General features: G+C 46.8%; 1 protein-coding gene across 1 annotated transcript in view; it reads right to left on the bottom strand.

The window, feature by feature from the left end:
- The window catches only part of LOC144493945 (dynein axonemal heavy chain 8-like), a 1745965-nt gene that overhangs the window by 943152 nt on the left and 779025 nt on the right, over positions 1–23788 (bottom strand). Inside the window, exons 26-27 of the mRNA XM_078213522.1 lie at positions 4386–4462; positions 3940–4040 (exon numbers count right to left, since the gene is read on the bottom strand). Coding sequence (XP_078069648.1) covers positions 3940–4040; positions 4386–4462 — 178 coding nt within the window. The remainder of the gene's footprint in view (positions 1–3939; positions 4041–4385; positions 4463–23788) is intronic.

Below are 23788 nucleotides of genomic sequence, written 5' to 3'. Positions count from 1 at the left end.
GAGGTGCCTGAAGATTGGAGAGTGGCAAATGTTATGCCTTTGTTTAAAAAAGGCTGCAGGGAAAAGCCTGGGAACTACAGGCCAGTGAGCCTCACATCTGTGGGTAAGTTGTTGGAAGGTATTTTGAGAGACAGGATCTCCAGGCATTTAGAGACGTAAGGACTGATTAGGGACAGACAGCATGGCTTTGTGAGTGGAAAATCATGTCTCACAAATTTGATTGTGTTTTTTGAAGGGGTAACCACGAAGTAGATGAGGGCAGTGCAGTTGATGTTGTCTACATGGACTGTAGCAAGGCCTTTGACAAGGTACCGCATGGTAGGTTGTTGCATAAGGTTAAATCTCACGGGATCCAGGGTGAGGTAGCTAAATGGATACAAAATTGCCTTCTTGACAGAAGCCAGAGGGTGGTTGTAGAGAGTTGTTTTTCAAACTGGAGACCTGTGACCAGTGGTGTGCCTCAGGGATCAGTGCTGGGTCCACTGTTATTTGTCATTTATATTAATGATTTGGCTGAGAATATAGGAGGCATGGTTAGTAAGTTTGCAGATGACACCAAGATTGGTGGCATAGTGGACAATGAAGAAAGTTATCTCCGATTGCAAAGGGATTTTGATCAATTGGGCCAGGGGCGGCACGGTAGCACAGTGGTTAGCACTGCTGCTTCACCGCTCCAGGGTCCCGGGTTCGATTCCCGGCTCGGGTCACTGTCTGTGCGGAGTTTGCACATTCTCCTCGTGTCTGCGTGGGTTTCCTCCGGGTGCTCCGGTTTCCTCCCACAGTCCAAAGATGTGCAGGTTAGGTTGATTGGCCAGGTTATAAATTGCCCCTTAGAGTCCTGGGATGCGTAGGTTAGAGGGATTAGCGGGTAAATATGTGGGGGTGGGGCCTGGGTGGGATTGTGGTCGGTGCGGACTCGATGGGCCGAATGGCCTCCTTCTGCGCTGTGGGGTTTCTATGATTCTATGAATGGCAGATGGAGTTTAATTTAGACAAATGCGAGGTGATGCATTTTGGTAGATTGAATTAGGGCAGGACTTATTCAGTTAATGATAGGGCGTTAGGGAGAGTTACAGAACAAAGAGATCTCGGGGTACATGTTCATAGTTCCTTGAAAGTGGAGGCACAGGTGGACATAGTGGTGAGGAAGGCATTCGGCATGCTTGGTTTCATCGGTCAGAACATTGAATACAGGAGTTGGGACGTCTTGTTGAAGTTGTACAAGACATTGGTGAGGCCACACTTGGAATACTGTGTACAGTTCTGGTCACCATATTATAGAAAGGATATTATTAAACTAGAACGAGTGCAGAAAAGATTTACTAGGATGCTACCGGGACTTGATGGTTTGAGTTATAAGGAGAGGCTGGATAGACTGGGACTCTTTTCCTCTGGAGCGTAGGAGGCTGAGGGGTGATCTTATAGAGGTGTATAAAATTATGAGGAGCACAGATCAGCGAGATAGTCAATATCTTTTCCCAAAGGTTGGGGAGTCTAAAACTAGAGGGCATAGGTTTAAGGTGGGAGGGGAGAGATACAAAAGTGTCCAGAGGGACAATTTTTTCACACAGAGGATGGTGAGTGTATGGAACAAGCTGCCAGAGGTAGTAGTAGAGGCGTGTACAATTTTGTCTTTTAAAAAAGCATTTAGATAGTTACATGGATAAGATGGGTACATAGGGATATGGGCCAAATGCGGGCAATTGGGATTAGCTTAGAGGTTTAAAAAAAAAGGCGGCATGGACAAGTTGGGCTGAAGAGCCTGTTTCCATGCTGTAAACCTCTATGACTCTGAGTCATAGCGGACATGCCAAATATCCTGAGCCTCCTGAGAAAATAGAAGCGTTGGTCAGCGTGGAAGTACCAGGACAGGTTGTTAGTGATCTGGATACCTAGAAATTGAAGCTCTTGACAATTTCCACTTCATTCCCATTGATGTAGACAGGGGCATGTCCTCTACTACGCTCCCTGAAGTCAATGACTATGTCCTTCATTTTGTCGACATTGAAGGAGAGATTATTGTCATTGCACCAGTTCACCCAATTCTCTATCTCTTTTCCATGTCTCATCATTGTTTGAGATCCGACCCACTACGGTGGTGTCATCAGTAAACTTGAAAATCGAGTTGGAGGGGAATTTGGCCACACAATCAAAGGTGTATAGGGCGTATAAGGCGTATAGTAAGGGGCTGAGGACACAGCCTTATAGGCACCGGTGTTGAGGATGATCGTGGAGGAGGTGTTGTTGCCTATGCTTACTGATTGCGTTCTGTGGGTTAGGCAGTTCAGGATCTAGTCGCAGAGGGAGGAGCCGAGGCTCAGCCACAGAGTTTGGAGATGATGTTAGAAAATTAGCTTTGTTTAGGATTGATGAGGCCTTGGCAGCATGGATTAGAAGTTGCCTAAGAGATAAGAAACAGGGGACGAAGTAGAAAGGGTCGAGAGCTTCAAGTTTTTAGGTGTCCAGATAACTAACAACCTGTCCTGGTCCCCCCATGCTGACACTATAGTTAAGAAAGCCCACCAAAGCCTTTACTTTCTCAGAAAACTAAGGAAATTTATAAATAGAGGAACAGAGTGTAATGGAAAGGAAGTGATGCCACACCTCTCCAAATCATTGGTCAGACCACATTTGGAGTATTTTTCAGTTCTGGGCACCTTACTTAAGGATGGATGTTAAAGTCCGAGAGAGGGGGCAAAGGAGATTTACTAGAATGATACCGAAATGAGGAATTTTTGTTTTAAAGTTTATTATAGTAACACTGTCATGAAGTTAACTGTGAAAATCCCCTAGTTGCCACACTCTGGCATCTGTTTGGGCACACTGAGGGAAAATTTAGCATGGCCAATGCACCTAACTAGCACCTCTTTTGGACTGTGGGAGGAAACTAGAGCACCTGGAGAAAACCCATGCAGACTCGTGGAGAATGTACAGACTCCACACAGGTAATGATCCAAGCCAGGATTAGAACCCAGATCTCTGGCGCTGTGAGGCAGCAGTGCTAACCACTGTGCCACCAATACAAAATTAGAGAAATTGGGCTTATTCTCCTTGGAACAGAGAAGATTAAGAGGTGGCTTTACTGAGATGTTCAAAATAATGAACAATTTTGACAGAGTAAAGAAGGATATCCTGTTTCCAGTGGTTGGTATGTCAGCGAATAGGGGTCACGGTTTCAAGATGGTCAGCAAGAGAGCAAGGAGTGAAAAACTTCTGTCCTCAGAGAATTGTTGGGATTTGGAATGCGCTGCCTGGGAGAGTGGTGATGGCGAATTCCATTGGAGGTTTCAAAAGATCTGGATACATATTTGAAAGAGATGATTTAGAGGGCTACAGAGATAGTGAATGGGTCTAGCTGGTTAGCTCTTTTGGGAGCCAGTGAAGACACGGTAGGCTGAATGGCCTACAGAATGCTGTAAAATTCTATGACTCTATGATTCTAATCCCTAACATAGTTAAGCACAGTACCGGGTCTTCCATGGGATACTTGCCAAATGGCTAGGCCCTCTCAGTGCAAATGTTTCACTCGCAGTGATAGGATGATTCAGTGAATCCTAGACCCTCGTCCATAAATCCTCTCTCGAGCAAAAGGACAAAGGAATGTAGGGCTAAACTTCGCTCAAACGTGAGCCGAGGAGTCAGCATGCTGACAGCAGATAGACAGGAGTCAAACATAAGCAGTAAATCTGCGGAGAATCACAGACCATTCCTCACTGCAAGTCATAAACACCCTTGTTCTCCGCAGAGAAAGGTCACATTGGGGCTGTCAGGAGTCTATTTGGAATATGTCCATTGTAGCCCTGAAACATTCTCATACGTACCTTCAATTTCCCAGATTTTTCATAACAAGTGAAGGTTCATACTTGGAGAATAATTTTGTAAAATTATCCCGATATTTAAAAAGTAAAAGAAAATGCATTGTTACAAAGCAACACTTACTTGAAGATTCTTCTTTTCAGTGCATCTAATGACAGAGATGTACATCTCACTAATGCATCAATGAAATGATGGCTAAAATATGCATAAAGCTCTTTAACATCCTAGAATACAAAAAATTGATAAAACAAAGAAAAAACATCATGAGTGATGGTAAACAAGTTCCTGATTATCTATGATTAATTATTAAATGAGCATTTACCATTTAGATTTATAGAATTTAAATGGAGCCATTTAAGCTATCACGAAAGTTCCAGCGCTCTGAGTTCCATTCACGAAAAGTAAGGGATTGAGATGATGATGACAAAGAAAAGGTAGTCAGTGTTCAAAAGAGGAAGTGATTCCTGCTGGGGCAGCAGGATGTCAGAACATTGTTTAGCTCATTACTTATTCATCTGATTGAAACATGGCCAATCTGTTCCAGGATGGGCAGAAAGTAACAATCCCACTTTTAGCTGATGGGGATCAAAGGTCCAGGCATCATATTGAAAGGGCATCCAATCACTGCAGGCTAGTAGCTCTGGATCTATGCAAACAAACAAACAAACAACAAGGGAAGACAGAAACCTGTGGCTCTGCAATACAGTGATCTTCCCCACAGATTCTCCTGCAGGATGGGAACAGGAATGTAACTCTTAGAACAAGAACAAAGAACAATACAGCACAGGAACAGGCCCTTCGGCCCTCCAAGCCCGCGCCACTCACTGGTCCAAACGAGACCATTCTTTTGTATCCCTCCATTCCCACTCCGTTCATATGGCTATCTAGATAAGTCTTAAAGGTTCCCAGTGTGTCCGCCTCCACCACCTTGCCTGGCAGCGCATTCCAGGCCCCCACCACCCTCTGTGTAAAATATGTCCGTCTGATATCTGTGTTAAACCTCCCCCCCTTCCCCTTGAACCTATGACCCCTCGTGAACGTCACCACCGACCTGGGGAAAAGCTTCCCACCGTTCACCCTCTCTATGCCTTTCATAATTTGATACACCTCTATTAAGTCTCCCCTCATCCTCCGTCTTTCCAGGGAGAACAACCCCAGTTTACCCAATCTCTCCTCATAACTAAGCCCTTCCATACCAGGCAACATCCTGGTAAACCTCCTCTGCACTCTCTCCAAAGCCTCCACGTCCTTCTGGTAGTGTGGCGACCAGAACTGGACGCAGTATTCCAGATGCGGCCGAACCAACGTTCTCTCCATCTGCAACATCAGACCCCAACTTTTATACTCTATGCTCCGTCCTATAAGGGCAAGCATGCCATATGCCTTCTTCACCACCTTCTCCACCTGTGACGTCACTTTCAAGGATCTGTGGACTTGCACACCCAGGTCCCTCTGCGTATCTACACCCTTTATGGTTCTGCCATTTATCATATAGCTCCTCCCTACATTATTTCTACCAAAATGCATCACTTCGCATTTATCAGGATTGAACTCCATCTGCCATTTCTTTGCCCAAATTTCCAGCCTATCTATATCCTTCTGTAGCTTCTGACAATGCTCCTCACTATCTGCAAGTCCTGCCAATTTTGTGTCGTCCGCAAACTTACTGATCACCCCAGTTACACCTTCTTCCAGATCATTTATATAAATCACAAACAGCAGAGTTCCCAATACAGAGCCCTGCGGAACACCACTAGTCACAGGCCTCCAGCCGGAAACAGACCCTTCCGCTACCACCCTCTGTCTTCTGTGACCAAGCCAGTTCTCCACCCATCTAGCCACCTCCCCCTTTATCCCATGAGATCCAACCTTTTTCACCAGCCTACCATGAGGGACTTTGTCAAACGCTTTACTAAAGTCCATATAGACAACATCCACGGCCCTTCCCTCGTCAACCATTCTGGTCACTTCTTCAAAAAACTCCACCAGGTTAGTGAGGCATGACCTCCCTCTCACAAAACCATGCTGACTATCGTTAATGAGTTTATTCCTTTCTAAATGCGCATACATCCTATCTCTAAGAATCTTCTCCAACAAGTTCCCCACCACGGACGTCAAGCTCACCGGCCTATAATTACCTGGGTTATCCTTCCTACCCTTCTTAAATAACGGGACCACATTAGCTATCCTCCAATCCTCTGGGATCTCTCCTGCGTCCAGTGACGAGACAAAGATTTGCGTCAGAGGCCCAGCAATTTCATCTCTCGTCTCCCTGAGCAGCCTTGGATAGATTCCATCAGGCCCTGGGGATTTGTCCGTCTTTAAATTCTCTAACAAACCTAACACTTCCTCCTTTGTAATGGAGATTTTCTCCAACGGTTCAACACTCCCCTCCGAGACACTCCCAGTCAACACATCCCTCTCCTTTGTGAATACCGACGCAAAGTATTCATTTAGCATCTCCCCTACTTCTTTGGGCTCCAAGCATAATTCCCCACTTTTGTCCCTGAGAGGTCCGATTTTTTCCCTGACAACCCCTTTGTTCCTAACGTATGAATAAAATGCCTTGGGATTCTCCTTAATCCTGTCTGCCAAGAACATTTTGTGACCCCTTTTTGCTCTTCTAATTCCCCGTTTGAGTTCTTTCCTACTTTCTTTCTTTTGTGAGGAATAAAAGAATGACCAGGGTGAGGTTAGGGCCGGTCAAGGACAGTGGTGGGAACTTGTGTATGGAGGCAGTAGAGATAGGCGAGGTGATGAATGAATACTTTTCTTCAGTGTTCACCAAGGAGAGGGGCCATGTTTTTGAGGAAGAGAAGGTGTTACAGGCTAATAGGCTGGAGGAAATAGATGTTTGGAGGGAGGATGTCCTGGCAGTTTTGAATAAACTGAAGGTCGATAAGTCCCCTGGGCCTGATGAAATATATCCTAGGATTCTTTGGGAGGCAAGGGATGAGATTGCAGAGCCTTTGGCTTTGATCTTTGGGTCCTCGCTGTCCACGGGGATAGTGCCAGAGGACTGGAGAATGGCGAATGTTGTTCCTCTGTTTAAGAAAGGGAATAGAAATGACCCTGGTTATTATAGACTGGTTAGTCTTACTTTGGTGGTTGGTAAATTGATGGAAAAGGTCCTTAGGGATGGGATTTACGACCATTTAGAAAGATGCGGATTAATCCGGGATAGTCAGCACGGATTCGTGAAGGGCAAGTCGTGCCTCACAAATTTGATAGAATGTTTTGAGGAGGTAACTAAGTGTGTTGATGAAGGTCGGGCAGTTGATGTCATATACATGGATTTTAGTAAGGCGTTTGATAAGGTCCCCCATGGTCGGCTTATGATGAAAGTGAGGAGGTGTGGGATAGAGGGAAAGTTGGCCGATTGGATAGGTAACTGGCTATCTGATCGAAGACAGAGGGTGGTGGTGGATGGAAAATTTTCGGATTGGAGGCAGGTTGCTAGCGGAGTGCCACAGGGATCAGTGCTTGGTCCTCTGCTCTTTGTGATTTTTATTAATGACTTAGAGGAGGGGGCTGAAGGGTGGATCAGTAATTTTGCTGATGACACCAAGATTGGTGGAGTAGTGGATGAGGTGGAGGGCTGTTGTAGGCTTCAAAGAGACATAGATAGGATGCAAAGCTGGGCTGAAAAATGGCAAATGGAGTTTAACCCTGATAAATGTGAGGTGATTCATTTTGGTAGGACTAATTTAAATGTGGATGACAGGGTCAAAGGTAGGGTTCTGAAGACTGTGGAGGAACAGAGAGATCTTGGGGTCCATATCCACAGATCTCTAAAGGTTGCCACTCAAGTGGATAGAGCTGTGAAGAAGGCCTATAGTGTGTTAGCTTTTATTAACAGGGGGTTGGAGTTTAAGAGCCGTGGGGTTATGCTGCAACTGTGCAGGACCTTGGTGAGACCACATTTGGAATATTGTGTGTAGTTCTGGTCACCTCACTATAAGAAGGATGTGGAAGCGCTGGAAAGAGTGCAGAGGAGATTTACCATGATGCTGCCTGGTTTGGAGGGTCGGTCTTATGAGGAAAGGTTGAGGGAGCTAGGGCTGTTCTCTCTGGGGCGGAGGAGGCTGAGGGGAGACTTAATAGAGGTTTATAAAATGATGAAGGGGATAGATAGAGTGAACGTTCAAAGACTATTTCCTCGGGTGGATGGAGCTATTACAAGGGGGCATAACTATAGGGTTTGTGGTGGGAGATACAGGAAGGATATCAGAGGTAGGTTCTTTACGCAGAGAGTGGTTGGGGTGTGGAATGGACAGCCTGCAGTGATAGTGGAGTCAGACACTTTAGGAACATTTAAGCGGTTATTGGATAGGCACATGGAGCACACCAGGATGATATTGAGTGGGATAGCTTGATCTTGGTTTCAGATAACATTGTGGGCTGAAGGGCCTGTTCTGTGCTGTACTGTTCTATGTTCTATGTAACCATGGGAGCTTAGACGGAAGTCGCAGTGGTAATTAGCACTCAGGGAGTCAAGCACAAAGTCATCCAGCAGAGTTGGAAGAGAAGGAACGGTCTGTTGCATTCCGCCAGGGTAAATGTACCATCTACTCATTATGAACTGACACTTTCACAAGGGCATCAGTCTAAGAGTACAAATGATGTCACACAGGACCAGCAGATGGGATAACTGTACTGAATTGATTTGATTTGATGTATTACTGTCACGTGTATTAGGATACTGTGAAAAGTATTGTTTCTTGTGCGCTATACAGGCAAAACATACATTCATAAAGTGCACAAAGGAGAAGGAAAGGATAGGGTGCACAATATAGTGTAGTTACAGGAAAGGTGAAGAGAAAGGTCAGCGTAATATATGCTAGGACCATTCAAAAGTTTAATGACAGCAAGGAAGAAGCTGTTCTTGAGTCTGTTGGCATGTATTTTCTGACTTTTGTGTCTTTTTCCCGGTGGAAGAGAGTATATCTGGGGTGCGTGAGATCCTTGATTGTGGTGGCTGCTTTCCTGTAAGTGTAGACAGAGTCAATGGATGGGTGGCTGGTTTGTATGATGGACTGGGCTACGTTCACAACCCTTTGTAATTTATAAGAATATAAGAACATAAGAAATAGGAGCAGGAGTAGGCCATCTAGTCCCTCGAGCCTGCCCCGCCATTCAATAAGATCATGGCTGATCTGATAGTGGTTTAGTTCCACTTACCCGCCCCCGCTCACCATAACCCTTAATTCCCTTATTGATCAGAAATCTATCTATCTGTGACTTAAACATATTTAACGAGGTAGCCTCCACTGCTTCAATGGGCAGAGAATTCCAGAGGTTCACTACCCTCTGAGAGAAGAAGTTCCTCCTCAACTCTGTCCTAAACTGACTCCCCCTTATTTTGAGGCTGTGTCCTCTAGTTCTTGTTTCCTTTCTAAGTGGAAAGAATCTCTCTGCCTCTACCCTGTCTAGCCCCTTCATTATCTTATATGTCTCTATAAGATCTCCCCTCAGCCTCCAACGAGTACAGGCCCAATCTACTCAATCTCTCCTCATAAGCTAACCTTCTCATCTCCGGTATCAACCTGGTGAACCTTCTCTGTACTCCCTCCAAGGCCAATACATCCTTCCACAAATAAGGGGACCAAAATTGCACACAGTACTCTAGTTGCGGCCTCACCAGTACCTTGTACAATTGCAGCAAGACCTCCCTGCTTTTATACTCCATCCCCTTCGCGATAAAGGCCAACATTCCATTTGTCTTCTTGATCACCTGCTGCACCTGCAAATTGAGTTTTTGCGATTCATGCACAAGGACCCCCAGGTCTCTCTGCACAGTAGCATGCTATAATTTTTCACCATTTAAATAATAGTCCATTTTACTATTCTTCCTTCCAAAGTGGATAACCTCACACTTGTCAACGTTATACTCCATCTGCCAGAACGTCGCCCACTCACTTAGCCTATCCAAATCTCTCTGCAGACTTTCCGCATCCTCCATGCAATTCGCTTTCCCACTCATCTTTGTATCATCCTTGCACTCTTGGTCAGAACAGGAGCCAGACCAAGCTGTGATGCATCCGGAAAGCAAGCTGTAAACATTGGCAAGAGTCATAGCGGATATGCCGAATTTCCTCAGCCTCCTCAGAAAGTAGAGGCACTAGTGGGCTTTCTTAACTATAGCATCAGCATGGAGGGACTGGGACAGGTTGTTGGTGATCTGGACACCGAAAAACTTAAAGCTCTCGACCATTTCCACTTCATCCCCACTGAGGTACACAGGAACATGTCCTCCACTATGCTTCCTGAAGTCAATGACTATCTCCTTCATTGTACTGAGATTGAGGGAGAGATTATTGTCATTGCACCATTTCACCAGATTCTCTATTTCTTTCCTGTACTCCATCTCATTATTATTTGAGTTCCAACCCAATTCGGTGCTGTCATCAGCAAACTTGAAAATGGAGTTGGATTGGCCACAGTCATAAGTGTATAAGAAGCGGCACGGTAGCACAGTGGTTATCACTGCTGCCTCAAAGTGCTAGGGACCCAGGTTCGATTTCCGGCTTGGGTCACGGTCTGTGTGGAGTTTGCACATTATCCCCATGTCTGTGTGCGTTTCCTCCGGGTGCTCCAGTTTCTTCCCACAGTCCAAAGATATGCGGGTTAGGTGGATTGGCTATGCTAAATTGCCCCTTAGTGTTAGGGGTAGACTCAATGGGCCGAATGGCCTCCTCTGCACTGCAGGAATTCTATGAGTATAGTAAAGGGCTGAGGACACAGCCTTGTGGAGCACTGGTGTTGCAGCTAATTGTGGAGGAGGTGTTGTTGCCTATCCTTAATGATTGCGGTCTGTGATTTGGAAGTCTAGGATCCAGTCGCAGAGGGAGAAGCTGAGCCCTCGGCCAAGGGGCTTGGAGGTGAGTTTTGTAGGAATAATGGTGTTGAAGTTGTAGTCAATAAATAGGAGTCTGACATAAGTGACTTTGTTATCCAGTGTTCAACGGTTGAGTGTAGGGCCAGGGAGATGGTGTCTGTTGTGGACCAGTTGCTGCAATTACACAGGTCCTTGGTAAGGCCGCACCTGGAATATTGTGTGCCGTTTTGGTTTGCTTAGAAAATTGGAGTCCTTCAGCCCATTGAGCTTGCTCCTGAGGAAGGATGTTCTTGCTATAGACCAAGTGCAGAAAAGGTTTACCAGACGATTCCTGGGAAGGCGGGGCTGATGAATGAGGAGAAGTTGAAGCAGTTAGGATTATATTCACTGGAGTTCAGAAGAATAAGCGGCAATCTCATAGAAAGTGGTAAGCCTGTGGAACTTGCTATCACAGAAAGCAGTTGAGGCCAAAATATCGTATGATTTCACGGAGTTCGATATAGCTCTTGGGGTGAAAGGGTTCAAAAGATATGGAGGGGGAGGTGGGATCAGGCTATTGGATTGGATGATGAGCCACAATCATAATGAATGGCAGAGCAGACTTGAAGGCCTGAATGACTCCAATTTTCTATGTTTCCCTCCAATCTGCCTATGTGGCCCTGACATACGAGTGCCTCCATGGAAAAGATGGCAGCTGCTTTGGATATCCATGTGCATTAGAACACACAGTAGCTGCCGAATATGCATTCAGACCTGAATCCATTGCTCTCAATATTGGTCTGCTGCAGCAGTGGCTAGGCAAGTGGAGGATGGGGCAGCTTGACTTCCCTTCAAGTGCCCCTTCTCCTCAAGAAGTCAGGGAGGTGCTATTAGGAACCCATAAGGAGAAGGTGCACCTGTCTGGCACCCCAGGAGCTTCAAACTAGGACACTCCAAGGATGCTCTCTGCTCCGCCTCCACTCAGCCAGTGACCCCATTACCTCCAGCAGGTCAGACCTTGGAGGTTGCACCTGCGCCTGAACAGGAGACTCTTAGCAGGCTGAGGCTTTCTCAGCTTCAGGCCACTATTGAATGCTGTTCAAAGTCCTCACAGTCAAAAGGGCAAAGCAATCAGCAGGCTGCCTCCACTCAGCTATAGACACCAGGGCTGCACCTAGATGTAGCAGTAAGCAACAAAGCATTAAGAAATACTAAAGTAACACAAGTGGCATGGGTGTATGCTCATTTTGTATAATTTGGACACTTGGAAATGTATGTTCATTTACACTGTTCAGAGGTTTCCTGGATTGCAGCTTCCTGTTAGCTGCTTCAAAGTTCAAGCACATTTTGAATGTGGGCTTCATCAGAGTTTCAAAGATTCAGCTGTCTCACATTATCAACAGAGTGGTTATTCAAAAATCTCATATTTGCAGGACTAATCATTGGCCATCAGTTGAGTGGGGTTCTGCCTGGCCATTCTGCAAACAAACCCATTACTTGCAGCTCACCATGCTCTGACCTGACAAAATATGTTTTTCGAGGTCATTGCATCTCCTGCTGGTGTTGCCCTGATGACAGCTGTGAGTGGATGCCATGAGTCCTCGAAATCCACCTTGTGAGTGGTAAGGAACGTAAATAGAGTTTCAGGACTGAGAGACTGAAGTTTTAACATTGTTCTAGTATGTCTCCTTAATATTAGAAAATCAGAGACTGCCTTTAATGTATAGAAGAAGCTGTGATTTCACTTGATTTATTATTGTCACATTTATTGGTATATAGTGAAAAGTATTGTTTCTTGCGTGCTAAACAGAAAAAAAATACTGTTCACAGAGTACATAGGAGAGAAGGAAAGAAGAGGGTGAAGAATACAGTGTTACAGTCATAGCAGTAGAGAAAGATCAGCTTGATATATGGTAGGTCCATTCAAAAGTCTGATGGCAGCAGGGAAGAAACTGTATTTGAGTCAGTTGGTGCGTGACCTCAGACTTTTGGATCTTTTTCCCAGTGGAAAAAGTCAGCGAGAATTGGAGGAGCAAATCAGCGGAGAGATAGCTGACAACTGCAAGAAACACAAAGTTGTGACAGTAGGGGATTTTAATTTTCCACATATAGATTGGGACTTGCATACGGTTAAAAGTTTAGACGGGGTACAGTTTGTAAAATGTGTTCAGGAGAATTTTCTACATCAGTATATAGAGGTGCCAACTAGAGAGGATGCGATATTGGATCTCAAAGAACAAAGAACAATACAGCACAGGAACAGGCCCTTCGGCCCTCCAAGCCCGCGCCGCTCCCTGGTCCCAACTAGACCATTCTTTGGTATCCCTCCATTCCCACTCCGTTCATGTGGCTATCTAGATAAGTCTTAAATGTTCCCAGTGTGTCCGCCTCCACCACCTTGCCCGGCAGCGCATTCCAGGCCCCCACCACCCTCTGTGTAAAATACGTCCTTCGGATATCCGTGTTAAACCTCCCCCCCTCACCTTGAACCTATGACCCCTCGTGAACGTCACCACCGACCTGGGAAAAAGCTTCCCACCGTTCACCCTATCTATGCCTTTCATAATTTTATACACCTCTATTAGGTCACCCCTCATCCTCCGTCTTTCCAGTGAGAACAACCCCAGTTTACCCAATCTCTCCTCATAACTAAGCCCTTCCATACCAGGCAACATCCTGGTAAACCTCCTCTGCACTCTCTCCAAAGCCTCCACGTCCTTCCGGTAGTGTGGCGACCAGAACTGGGCGCAGTATTCCAAATGCGGCCGAACCAATGTTCTATGCAACCGCAACATCAGACACCAATTTTTATACTCTATGCCCCGTCCTATAAAGGCAAGCATGCCATATGCCTTATTCACTACCTTCTCCACCTGTGACGTCACCTTCAAGGATCTGTGGACTTGCACACCCAGGTCCCTCTGCGTATCTACACCCTTTATGGTTCTGCCATTTATCGTATAGCTCCCCCCTACGTTAGTTCTACCAAAATGCATCACTTCGCATTTATCTGGATTGAACTCCATCTGCCATTTCTTTGCCCAAATTTCCAGCCTATCTATATCCTTCTGGAGCCTCTGACAATGTTCCTCATTATCTGCAAGTCCAGTCATTTTCGTGTTGTCTGCAAACTTACTGATCACCCCAGTTACACCTTCTTTCAGATCGTTTATATAAATCACAAACAGCAGAGGTCCCAATACAGAGCCCTGCGGAACACCACTAGTCACAGGCATCCAGTCGGAAAAAGACCCTTCCACTACCACCCTCTGTCTTCTGTGACCAAGCCAGTTCTCCACCCATCTAGCCACCTCCCCCTTTATCCCATGAGATCCAAGCTTTTCCACCAACCTACCATGAGGGATTTTATCAAACACCTTACTAAAGTCCATGTAGACGACATCCACAGCCCTTCCCTCGTCAACCATTCTAGTCACTTCTTCAAAAAACTCCACCAGGTTAGTGAGGCATCTCCTATTGGGAAATGAGTTAGGGAAGGTGATGGATGTGAGTGTGAGGGAACACTTTGGATCCAGTGATCATAATGCCATTAGTTTCAACCTGATCATGGATAAGGATAGATCTGGTCCTCGGGTTGAAGTTCTGAACTGGAAAAAGGCCAAATTTGATGAAATGAGAAGGGATCTGGGAAGTGTGGATTGGCACAGGCTGTTCTCTGGTCAGGATGTAAATGGAAAGTGGGAGGCCTTCAAAGGAGAAATTTTGAGAGTGTAGAGTTTGTATGTTCCTGTCAGGATTAAAAGCAAAGTAAATAGGAATAAGGAACCTTGGTTCTCGAGGGAGATTGGAACACTGGTTAAGAGGAAGAGAGAGTTGTATGAAATGTACAGGCAGCAAGGAGCAGATCAGATGCTCGAGGAGTATAAAAAGTGCAAGAAGCTACTTAAGAGGGAAATCAGGAGGGCTAAAAGAAGACATGAGGTTGCTTTGGCAGACAGAGTGAAGGAAAATCCAAAGAGCTTCTACAGGTATGTTAGGAGCAAAAGGATAGTGAGGGATAAAATTGGTCCTCTTGAAGACCAGAGTGGTAGACTGTGTCTGGAACCAAAAGAGATGGGGGAGATACTAAATGGTTTTTTTGCATCCGTATTTACTGAGGAAATGGGCATGGAGTCTACGGAAATAGGGCAAACAGGTAGGGAGGTCATGGAACCTTTACAGATTAAAGGGGAGGAGGTGCTCGCTGTCTTGAGGCAAATCAGAGTGGATAAATCCCCAGGACCGGACAGGGTATTCCCACGGACCTTGAGGGAAGCTAGTGTTGAACTTGCAGGGGCCCTGGCAGACATATTTAAAATGTCAGTATTCACGGGGGAGGTGCCGGATGATTGGAGGGTGGCTCATGTTGTTCTGTTGTTTAAAAAAGGTTCCAAAAGAAATCTGGGAAATTATAGGCCGGTAAGTTTGACGTCGGTGGTCGGCAAGTTATTGGAAGGTGTGATAAGGGATAGGATCTGCAAATATTTGGATAGACAGGGACTTATTAGGGAGAGTCAACATGGCTTTGTGCGTGGTAGGTCATGTTTGACCAATCTATTAGAGTTTTTCGAGGAGGTTACCAGGAAAGTGGATGAAGGGTAGGCGGTGGATGTTGTCTACCTGGATTTCAGCAAGGCCTTTGACAAGGCCCCTCATGGGAGGATAGTTAGGAAGGTTCATTCGTTGGGTATACATGGGGAGGTAGTAAATAGGATTAGACACTGGCTCAATGGAAGAAGCCAGAGAGTGGTTGTGGAGGATTGCTTCTCTGAGTGGAGGCCTGTGACTAGTGGTGTGCCGCAGGGATCGGTGTTGGGTCCATTGTTGTTTGTCATCTATATCAATGATCTGGATGATAATGTGGTAAATTGGATCAGCAAATTTGCTGATGATACAAAGATTGGAGATGTAGTGGACAGTGAGGAAAGTTTTCAAAGCTTGCAGAGGGATTTGGACCAACTAGAAAAATGGGCCGAAAAATGGCAAATGGAATTTAACGCAGACAAGTGTGAGATATTGCACTTTGGAAGGACAAACCAAAGTAGACCATACAGGGTAAATGGTAGGGCTCTGAAGAGTGCAGTTGAACAGAGGGATCTGGGAATACAGGTACAGAATTCCCTAAAAGTGACATCACAGGTGGATAGGGTCGTAAAGAGTGCCTTTGTTACATTGGCCTTTATAAATCGGAGTATCAAGTATAAAAGTTGGAGTGTTATGGTAAGGTTATATAAGGCATTGGTGAGGCCGAATTTAGAGTATTGTATACAGTTTTGGTCACCTAGTTACAGGAAGGATGTAAATAAGGTTGAAAGAGTGCAGAGAAGGTTCACAAGGATGTTGCCGGGACTTGAGAAGCTGAGTTACAGAGAGAGATTGAATAGGTTGGGACTTTATTCCCTGGAGCGTAGAAGAATGAGGGGAGATTTGATAGAGGTGTATAAGATTTTGATGGGGATCGATAGACTGAATGCGAGCAGGCTTTTTCCACTGAGGCTAGGGGAGAATAAAACCAGAGTGCATGGGTTAAGGGTTAAAGGAGAAAAGTTTAAAGGGAATATTAGGGGGGGCTTCTTCTCGCAGAGAGTGGTGGGAGTGTGGAATGAGCTGCCGGATAAAGTGGTAAATGCGGGGTCACTTTTAGCATTTAAGAAAAACTTGGACGGGTTCATGGATGAGAGGGGTGTGGAGGGATATGGTTCAAGTGCAGGTCAGTGGGGCTAGGCAAAAAAATGGTTCGGCACAGACAAGAAGGGCCAAAAGGCCTGTTTCTGAGCTGTAATTTTCTATGGTTCTATGGAAGAAGATGGAAGAGAGTATGTCTCGGGTGCGTGGGGGTCCTTGATTATGTTGGCTGGTTATCCCGAGGCAGTGGGAACAGTAGACGGACTCAATGAATGGGTGGCTGGTTTGCATGATGGACTGGTTGCCTGGAAGATGTTTGTGGGTCTGACCAAGTAAGGAGTATTTTGGGGAGATATTTTGTCAAACTTTAACTGTTTAACTGTAACCTTGAGTGCTTAAGCTTTCTTTTCTTGTTAATAAAGCTTTTACTTTTAATTTTACTTTCCCCAAAGTGTGATTGGGCTTCTTGCTGCTGAGACAAGGGCCAGAAATCTCCCAAAGAATTCTAAAGCCGGGATTTTACCATCACGTTGTGCCCGTTTTTGGGTGCGAAAATTTGGTTAAGACAGGCGTGAGGCGAGTAGCGTAATCTGCGCTCACTTCTGTGCTAGTTCGCACTTTACCAAGGCCGGAAAATGGCTGCGATCAAGAACCCACCCAAAATGGATGCGACGTCAATTTAAATAAATCTGCATGTATTTCAATCCACTTAATGAGCTGCATGCCCCACTTTACCAGCATGTCTGCCTTTACAACCGTGTTCATCCAATCGGAATCGGTCTGGAAAAGGCATGCTCGATAAAAGTCCAATTCTGGTGCTCCATCACTGGGGGTTAGGGAGGAGGTAAGTGCCTCCTGTTGGACAGCTCCATGCTGCTCACAGGGGGTCCTTTCGTGGTGGCCATGTTGCGTTTCAGGTTGGGAGGACTCTGCGAATGTGTGAGGGGGTAGGGAGCTGTTGCTCAGCACGGTGTCCGATGTCAAATTTGCAGACCTGACCCGGGTCTCAATACTGACCTCGGGTCTTGTGGATACTGCTGGGTCCTAGTGCACTCAGCACTCTTCCAGCTGAAGGATATGCTGGAAGCCCTAAAATGGCAGTGCTTCAGCCTCAGATTGTTTCAAGCAGCAGTGTCTGTGCTCACTACTGCGTGAGTTCTGGGTGTGTGTTACTGGGGGGAGGATGGGAGTGTGCAGTGTTGCTGGGGGACCTGTGCATGGGGGAAGAGGGGGGCTGTGTTGCTGGGGGTCCTGTATGGGGTGGATGGACAGTATAGAGTGTGTGTTGCTGGGCTAGGAGCAAGCAGCGTTCCTTAATCTCTCCATGTGTTCCTCCCCTTCTCCAAACCTGCCCCTTCAGATTGACGATATGGGTTTTGCGATGTAACCGATTGATCTTGCTGTTCTTTGGGTTGCTGCTGGAGCTGAGGAGGAGCAGGAGTATGAATTGCGGGAGAGGAGGCCCAGGCCTAATCACTCGCAGGAGTAGAGGGAGACAACCTCCGGAGGCAGGAAGTGGCCGCCATTCGCCCTGAGGCGGGGGGCAGCGGGGGGGGCGGTGCACAGGAGAAGGAGGGAGCAAGACCCTGGCAGTTTCACACATGAACAAATGTCGGACACCCTGTGCTGTCGATGGCTCCGGCTCCGAAAGGAGACAGTGCAACACCTGTGCCACTTGTTGCAGGACCTAGCATCTCGGGGCAGGAGGGGCACCCACTTTCGGTGGCTGTTAAAATGACGGCAGTTCTGAACGTTTATGCCACTAGCTCCTTCCAGACCCCCAGTGGAGATAGAACATAGAACATAGAACAGTACAGCACAGAACAGGCCCTTCAGCCCACGATGTTGTGCCGAGCTTTGTCTGAAACCCAGATCAAGCTTTTTCCTCCCTATCATCCTGAAGTACTCCATGTGCCTATCCAATAGCTTCTTAAACATTCCTAAAGTTTCTGACTCCACTATCCCTGCAGGCAGTCCATTCCACACCCTAACCACTCTCTGAGTAAAAAACCTACCTTGGACATCCTTCTGGACCAGGGAGCGGCGCGGGCTAATTGTTCCTTGTTTCTCGTTTCAAGGCTTCATTCTATGATCATCTTGCTGGTGCCAGTACAGAGCGAGACTGCGGATAGTTGGGAACCTGTCTCGGGGGCAGGGAATTCATATGGTGTTCGTGGAAGTGGAAATGACTAGGGTTGGGAAGCATTTCCTGATCAGGGCCATTGTGATCTCCTGGACTCGTTTCGATCGCCTCAGGGGGTCGGAGAGGAATTTCCCAGATTTTTTTTCCCCATATTGGCCCTGGGGTTTTTCACTCTGGGTTTTCGCCTCTCCCTGGAGATCACATGGTCTGGAATGGGGGGGTGGGGGTGAGTTAATAGGTTGTAATGAACAAAGCATCGTAGCTGTGAGGGACAGCTCGGTGGATAGGATATTGGTATGTAGATAGGCTGGAAAATTGGGCGGGGATCCTGGATTCTGGATTCAATCCTGGACCGGGGAGCGGCGCGGGCTTGGAGGGCCGAAGGGCCTGTTCCTGTGCTGTATTGTTCTTTGTTCTTTGTATATCTCCCACCATGAACCCTATAGTTATGCCCCCTAGTTACCGCTCCATTCACCCGAGGAAATAGTCTTTGAACGTTCACTCTATCTACCCCTTCATCATCTTATAAACCTCTATCAAGTCTCCTCTCAACCTCCTCCGCTCCAAAGAGAAAAGCCCAAGTTCCCTCAACCTTTCCTCATAAGACCTACCCTCCAAACCAGGCAGCATCCTGGTAAATCTCCTTTGCACTCTTTCCAGTGTCTCCACATCCTTCTTGTAGTGAGGTGACCAGAACTGCACACAATATTCCAAATGTGGTCTCACCAAGGTCCTGTACAGTTGCAGCATAACCCCACGGCTCTTAAACTCAAACCCCCTGTTAATGAACGCCAACACACTATAGGCCTTCTTCACAGCTCTATCCACTTGAGTGGCAACCTTCAGAGATCTATGGATATGAACCCCAAGATCTCTCTGTTCCTCCACATTCTTCAGAACCCTACCTTTGACCCTGTAATCCACATTTAAATTTGTCCGACCAAAATGAATCACCTCGCATTTGTCAGGGTTAAACTCCATTTGCCATTTTTCAGCCCAGCTCTGCATCCTATCTATATCTCTTTGTAGGCTACAACAGCCCTCCACCTCATCCACTACTCCACCAATCTTGGTGTCATCAGCAAATTTACTGATCCACCCTTCAGCCCCCTCCTCCAAGTCATTTATAAAAATTACAAATAGCAGAGGACCAAGCACTGATCCCTGTGGCACTCCGCTGGTAACCGGTTTCCAGTCTGAAAATTTTCCATCCACCACCACCCTCTGTCTTCTGTTAGATAGCCAGTTACCTATCCAATCGGCCAAACTTCCATCTATCCCACACATCCTTACTTTCTTCATAAGCCGACCGTGGGGGACTTTATCAAACGCCTTACTAAAATCCATGTATATGACATCAACTGCACTACCTTCATCTACACACTTAGTTACCTCCTCAAAAAATTCTATCAAATTTGTGAGGCAAGATTTGCCCTTCACAAATCCCTGCTGACTATCCCGGATTAAGCTGCATCTTTCTAAATGGTCGTAAATCCTATCCCTAAGGACCTTTTCCATCAAGTTACCGACCACCGAAGTAAGACTAACCGGCCTATAATTACCAGGGTCATTTCTATTCCCTTTCTTAAACAGAGGAACAACATTCGCCACTCTCCAGTCCTCTGGCACCATCCCCGTGGACAGTGAGGATGGCAAAGATCAAAGCCAAAGGCTCTGCTATCTCATCCCTTGCCTCCCAAAGAATCCTAGAATATATTTCATCAGGCCCAGGGGACTTATCAACTTTCAGTTTATTCAAAATTGCTAGTACATCTTCCCTCCGAACATCTACTTCCTCCAGCCTCTCTTCCTCAAAAACATGGCCCCTCTCCTTGGTGAACACCGAAGAAAAGTATTCATTCATCACCTCTCCTATCTCTTCTGACTCCATGCACAAATTCCCACTGCCGTCCTTGACCGTTCCCAGCCTCACCCTGGTCATTCTTTTATTCCTCACATAAGAGTAAAAAGCCTTGGGGTTTTCCTTGATCCGACCCGCCAAGGACTTCTCATGCCCCCTCCTAGCTCTCCTAAGCCCCTTTTTCAGCTCATTTCTTGCTAACTTGTAACCCTCCATCGAGCCAACTGAACCTTGTTTTCTCAACCTAACATACGCTTCCTTCTTCCTCTTGACGAGACATTCCACCTCTTTTGTGAACCATGGTTCCCTCACTCGGCCATTTCCTCTCTGCCTGGCAGGGACATCCCTATCAAGGACACGCAGTATTTGTTCCTTGAAAAAGTTCCACTTATCATTAGTGCCTTTGCCTGACAATTTTTGTTCCCATCCTATGCTTCCTAATTCCCGCCTGATTGCATCGTAATTACCTCTCCCCCAATTGTAAACTATGCCCTGCCGTATGGCCCTCTCCCTCTCCATTGCAATAACAAAAGACACCGAATTGTGGTCACTATCTCCAAAGTGCTCTCCCAAAACCAAATCCAACACTTGGCCCGGTTCATTTCCCATTACCAAATCCAATGTGGCCCCACCTCTTGTCGGCTTATCCACATATTGCGTCAGGAACCCCTCCTGCACACACTGTACAGAAACTGCCCCATCCGAACTATTCGACCTATGAAGGTTGTATGTGGTATTTCACAGTCAGCTGTCCACACCTGTGTCAAGAAGGTCACGGATGCCCTGTATGCTCGGGCTGGCCAGTGTATCAAATTTCACCTGGACCAGGCCCAGCAGGAAGCCTGGGCTGTAGGGTTTGTAGCCATTGCGGGGATGCATAATGTGCAGGGGGCTATAGATTGTACCCACATTGTCCTCAAGGCCCTGCTTCAGAATCCACAAAGATTCGTCAATAGAAAGGGGTTCCACTCCTTAAATGTGCAATTGGTTTGTGACCATAAAATGAACATCATGCACGTCTGCGCCAGATACCCCTGCAGCGTGCATGACAGTTTTATTCTTAGGAGCTCAGGCATACCGGAGGCCTTTGAGAAGGAGTCCAGGCTGCAGGGATGGCTGGTGGGTGACATAGGGTACGCGCTTCGGACTATGCTGATGACGCCTGTGCGGGGGCCTGTGACTAAGGCGGAGGCCCATATAATGAGGCTCATGTTGCCACCCGCTCTATTGTGGAGATATGCATAGGGCTCCTGAAAATGCAGTTCAGGTGTCGGGACCACTCTGGTGGGGCCCTATAATAGAGCCCCCTGATTTCTTCCCGCATTCTGCTGGTGCGTCGTGCACTAAACAACCTGGTGCAGCGGAGAGGAGACCTTTTGGAGGAGGAGGAGGACATGGAGGTTGACCAGCCTCAGCAGCGTTGCTGGAGAGGAGGCCACTCAGCAGGGGTAATGCGGAGTTGCCAGCTTGGACGGGGGTAGGCACAGTAAGTAGTCTCACAACACCAGGTTTATTTGGTAACACGAGTTTTCGGAGCGCCGCTCCTTCATCAGGTGAGTGCAAGATTTGTTTCACAAACAGGGCATATATAGGCACAAACTCAATTACAAGATAATGATTGGAATGCGAGCCTTAACAGGTAATCAATGCAGACAATGCGAGTGGAGAGAGGATTAAGCACAGGTTAAAGAGGTGTGTATTGTCTCCAGCCAGAAAAATTAGTGAGATTTTGCAAGCCCAGGCAAGTCGTGAGGGTTACAGATAGTGTGACATGAACCTCAGATCCTGGTTGAGGCCGTCCTCATGTGTGCGGAACTTAGCGATCAGTTTCTGCTCAGCGATTCTGCATTGTCGTGTGTCGTGAAGGCCGCCTTGGAGAACGCTTACCCGAAGATCAGAGGCTGAATGCCCTTGACTGCTGACATGTTCCCCGACACTCCTGCCCGGTGATTGTCGAGCGGTGTCCATTCATCCGTTGTCATAGAGTCTGCATGGTCTCACCAATGTACAATGCCTCGGGACATCCTTTCCTGCAGCATATCAGGTAGACAATGTTGGCCGAGTCACAAGAGTATGTACCGCGATGGATGGTGTTCTCACGTGAGATGATGGCACCTGTGTCGATGATCCGGCACGTCTTGCAGAGGTTGCTGTGGCAGGGTTGTGTGGTGTCATGGTCACTGTTCTCCTGAAGGCTGGGTAGTTTGCTGCGTACAATGGTCTGTTTGAAATTGCGCGGTTTTCGAAGGCAAGTAGTGGGGGTATGGAGATGGCCTTGGAGAGATGTTCGTCTTCATTGATGACATGTTGAAGGCGCCGGAGAAGATGTCGTAGCTTCTCCGCTCCGGAGAAGTACTGGACGACGAAGGGTACTCCGTTGGCCGTGCCCTGTGTTTGTCTTCTGAGGAGATCGGTGCAGTTTTTCATTGTGACGCATCGGAACTGTCGATCGATGAGTTGGGCGCCATATCCTGTTTTTACGAGGGTATCTTTCAGTGTCTGTAGGTGTCTGTTGCGATCCTCCTCATCTGAGCAGATCCTATGTATAGGGAGGGCTTCACCATAGGGGATGGCTTCTTTAACGCATTTAGGGTGGAAGCTGGAGAAGTGGAATCTTTCCCCCCATCTACCTACAGCGACAGGGAAACTCCCACAAGCATCGGGAGGCGACTGGGTATGTTCTGTCTGGCAGGACCATAAGACCATAAAAAATAGGAACAAGAGTGCGAGCCTGCGCCGCCATTCAATGGGATCATGGCTGATCTGATATTCATCAGATCCACTTTCCTGCCACTGTCCCCAAAACCATAGATTTCCTTACTGATCAAAAAATTATCTATCTGTGCACAAGGACTCTGTCCCAACAGACCTCTGTAGAGTTACAAAAATGCCTAACCCTCGAAGAGAAGAAATTCCTCCTCATCTCAGTCTTAAATTGGCACCGCTTTATTCTGAGACTATGCCCTCTGGTCCAAGACCCTCCCATGATGGGAAACATCCACTCAGCATTTATGCTGTCAAAACACTCAGTAATCCTATATGAACAAAGAAAATTACAGCACAGGAACAGGCCCTTCGGCCCTCCAAGCCTGCATCGACCATGTTGCCCGACTTAACTAAAACCCCCTACCCTTCCAGGGACCATATCCCTCTATTCCCATCCTATTCATAGAAACATAGAAAAACTACAGCACAAAACAGGCCCTTCGGCCCCACAAGTTGTGCCGAACATATCCCTACCTTTTAGGCCTACCTATAACCCTGCATCCTATTAAGTCCCATGTACTCATCCAGGAGTCTCTTAAAAGACCCGATTGAGTTTGCCTCCATCACCACTGACGGCAGCTGATTCCACTCGCTCACCACCCTCTGTGTGAAAAGCTTCCCCCGAACATTTCCCCTGTACCTACCCCGCAGCACCTTAAACCTGTGTCCTCTCGTAGCAGCCATTTCCACCCTGGGAAAAAGCCTCTGAGAGTCCACCCGATCTATGCCTCTCAACATCTTATATACCTCTATTAGGTCT

The sequence above is a fragment of the Mustelus asterias genome, chromosome 5, assembly GCF_964213995.1.
Source record: "Mustelus asterias chromosome 5, sMusAst1.hap1.1, whole genome shotgun sequence".
Lineage (NCBI taxonomy): Eukaryota > Metazoa > Chordata > Chondrichthyes > Carcharhiniformes > Triakidae > Mustelus > Mustelus asterias.
The sequence above is the reverse complement of the archived record's forward strand: the minus strand, read 5'-3'. Positions and strand labels throughout refer to the sequence as shown.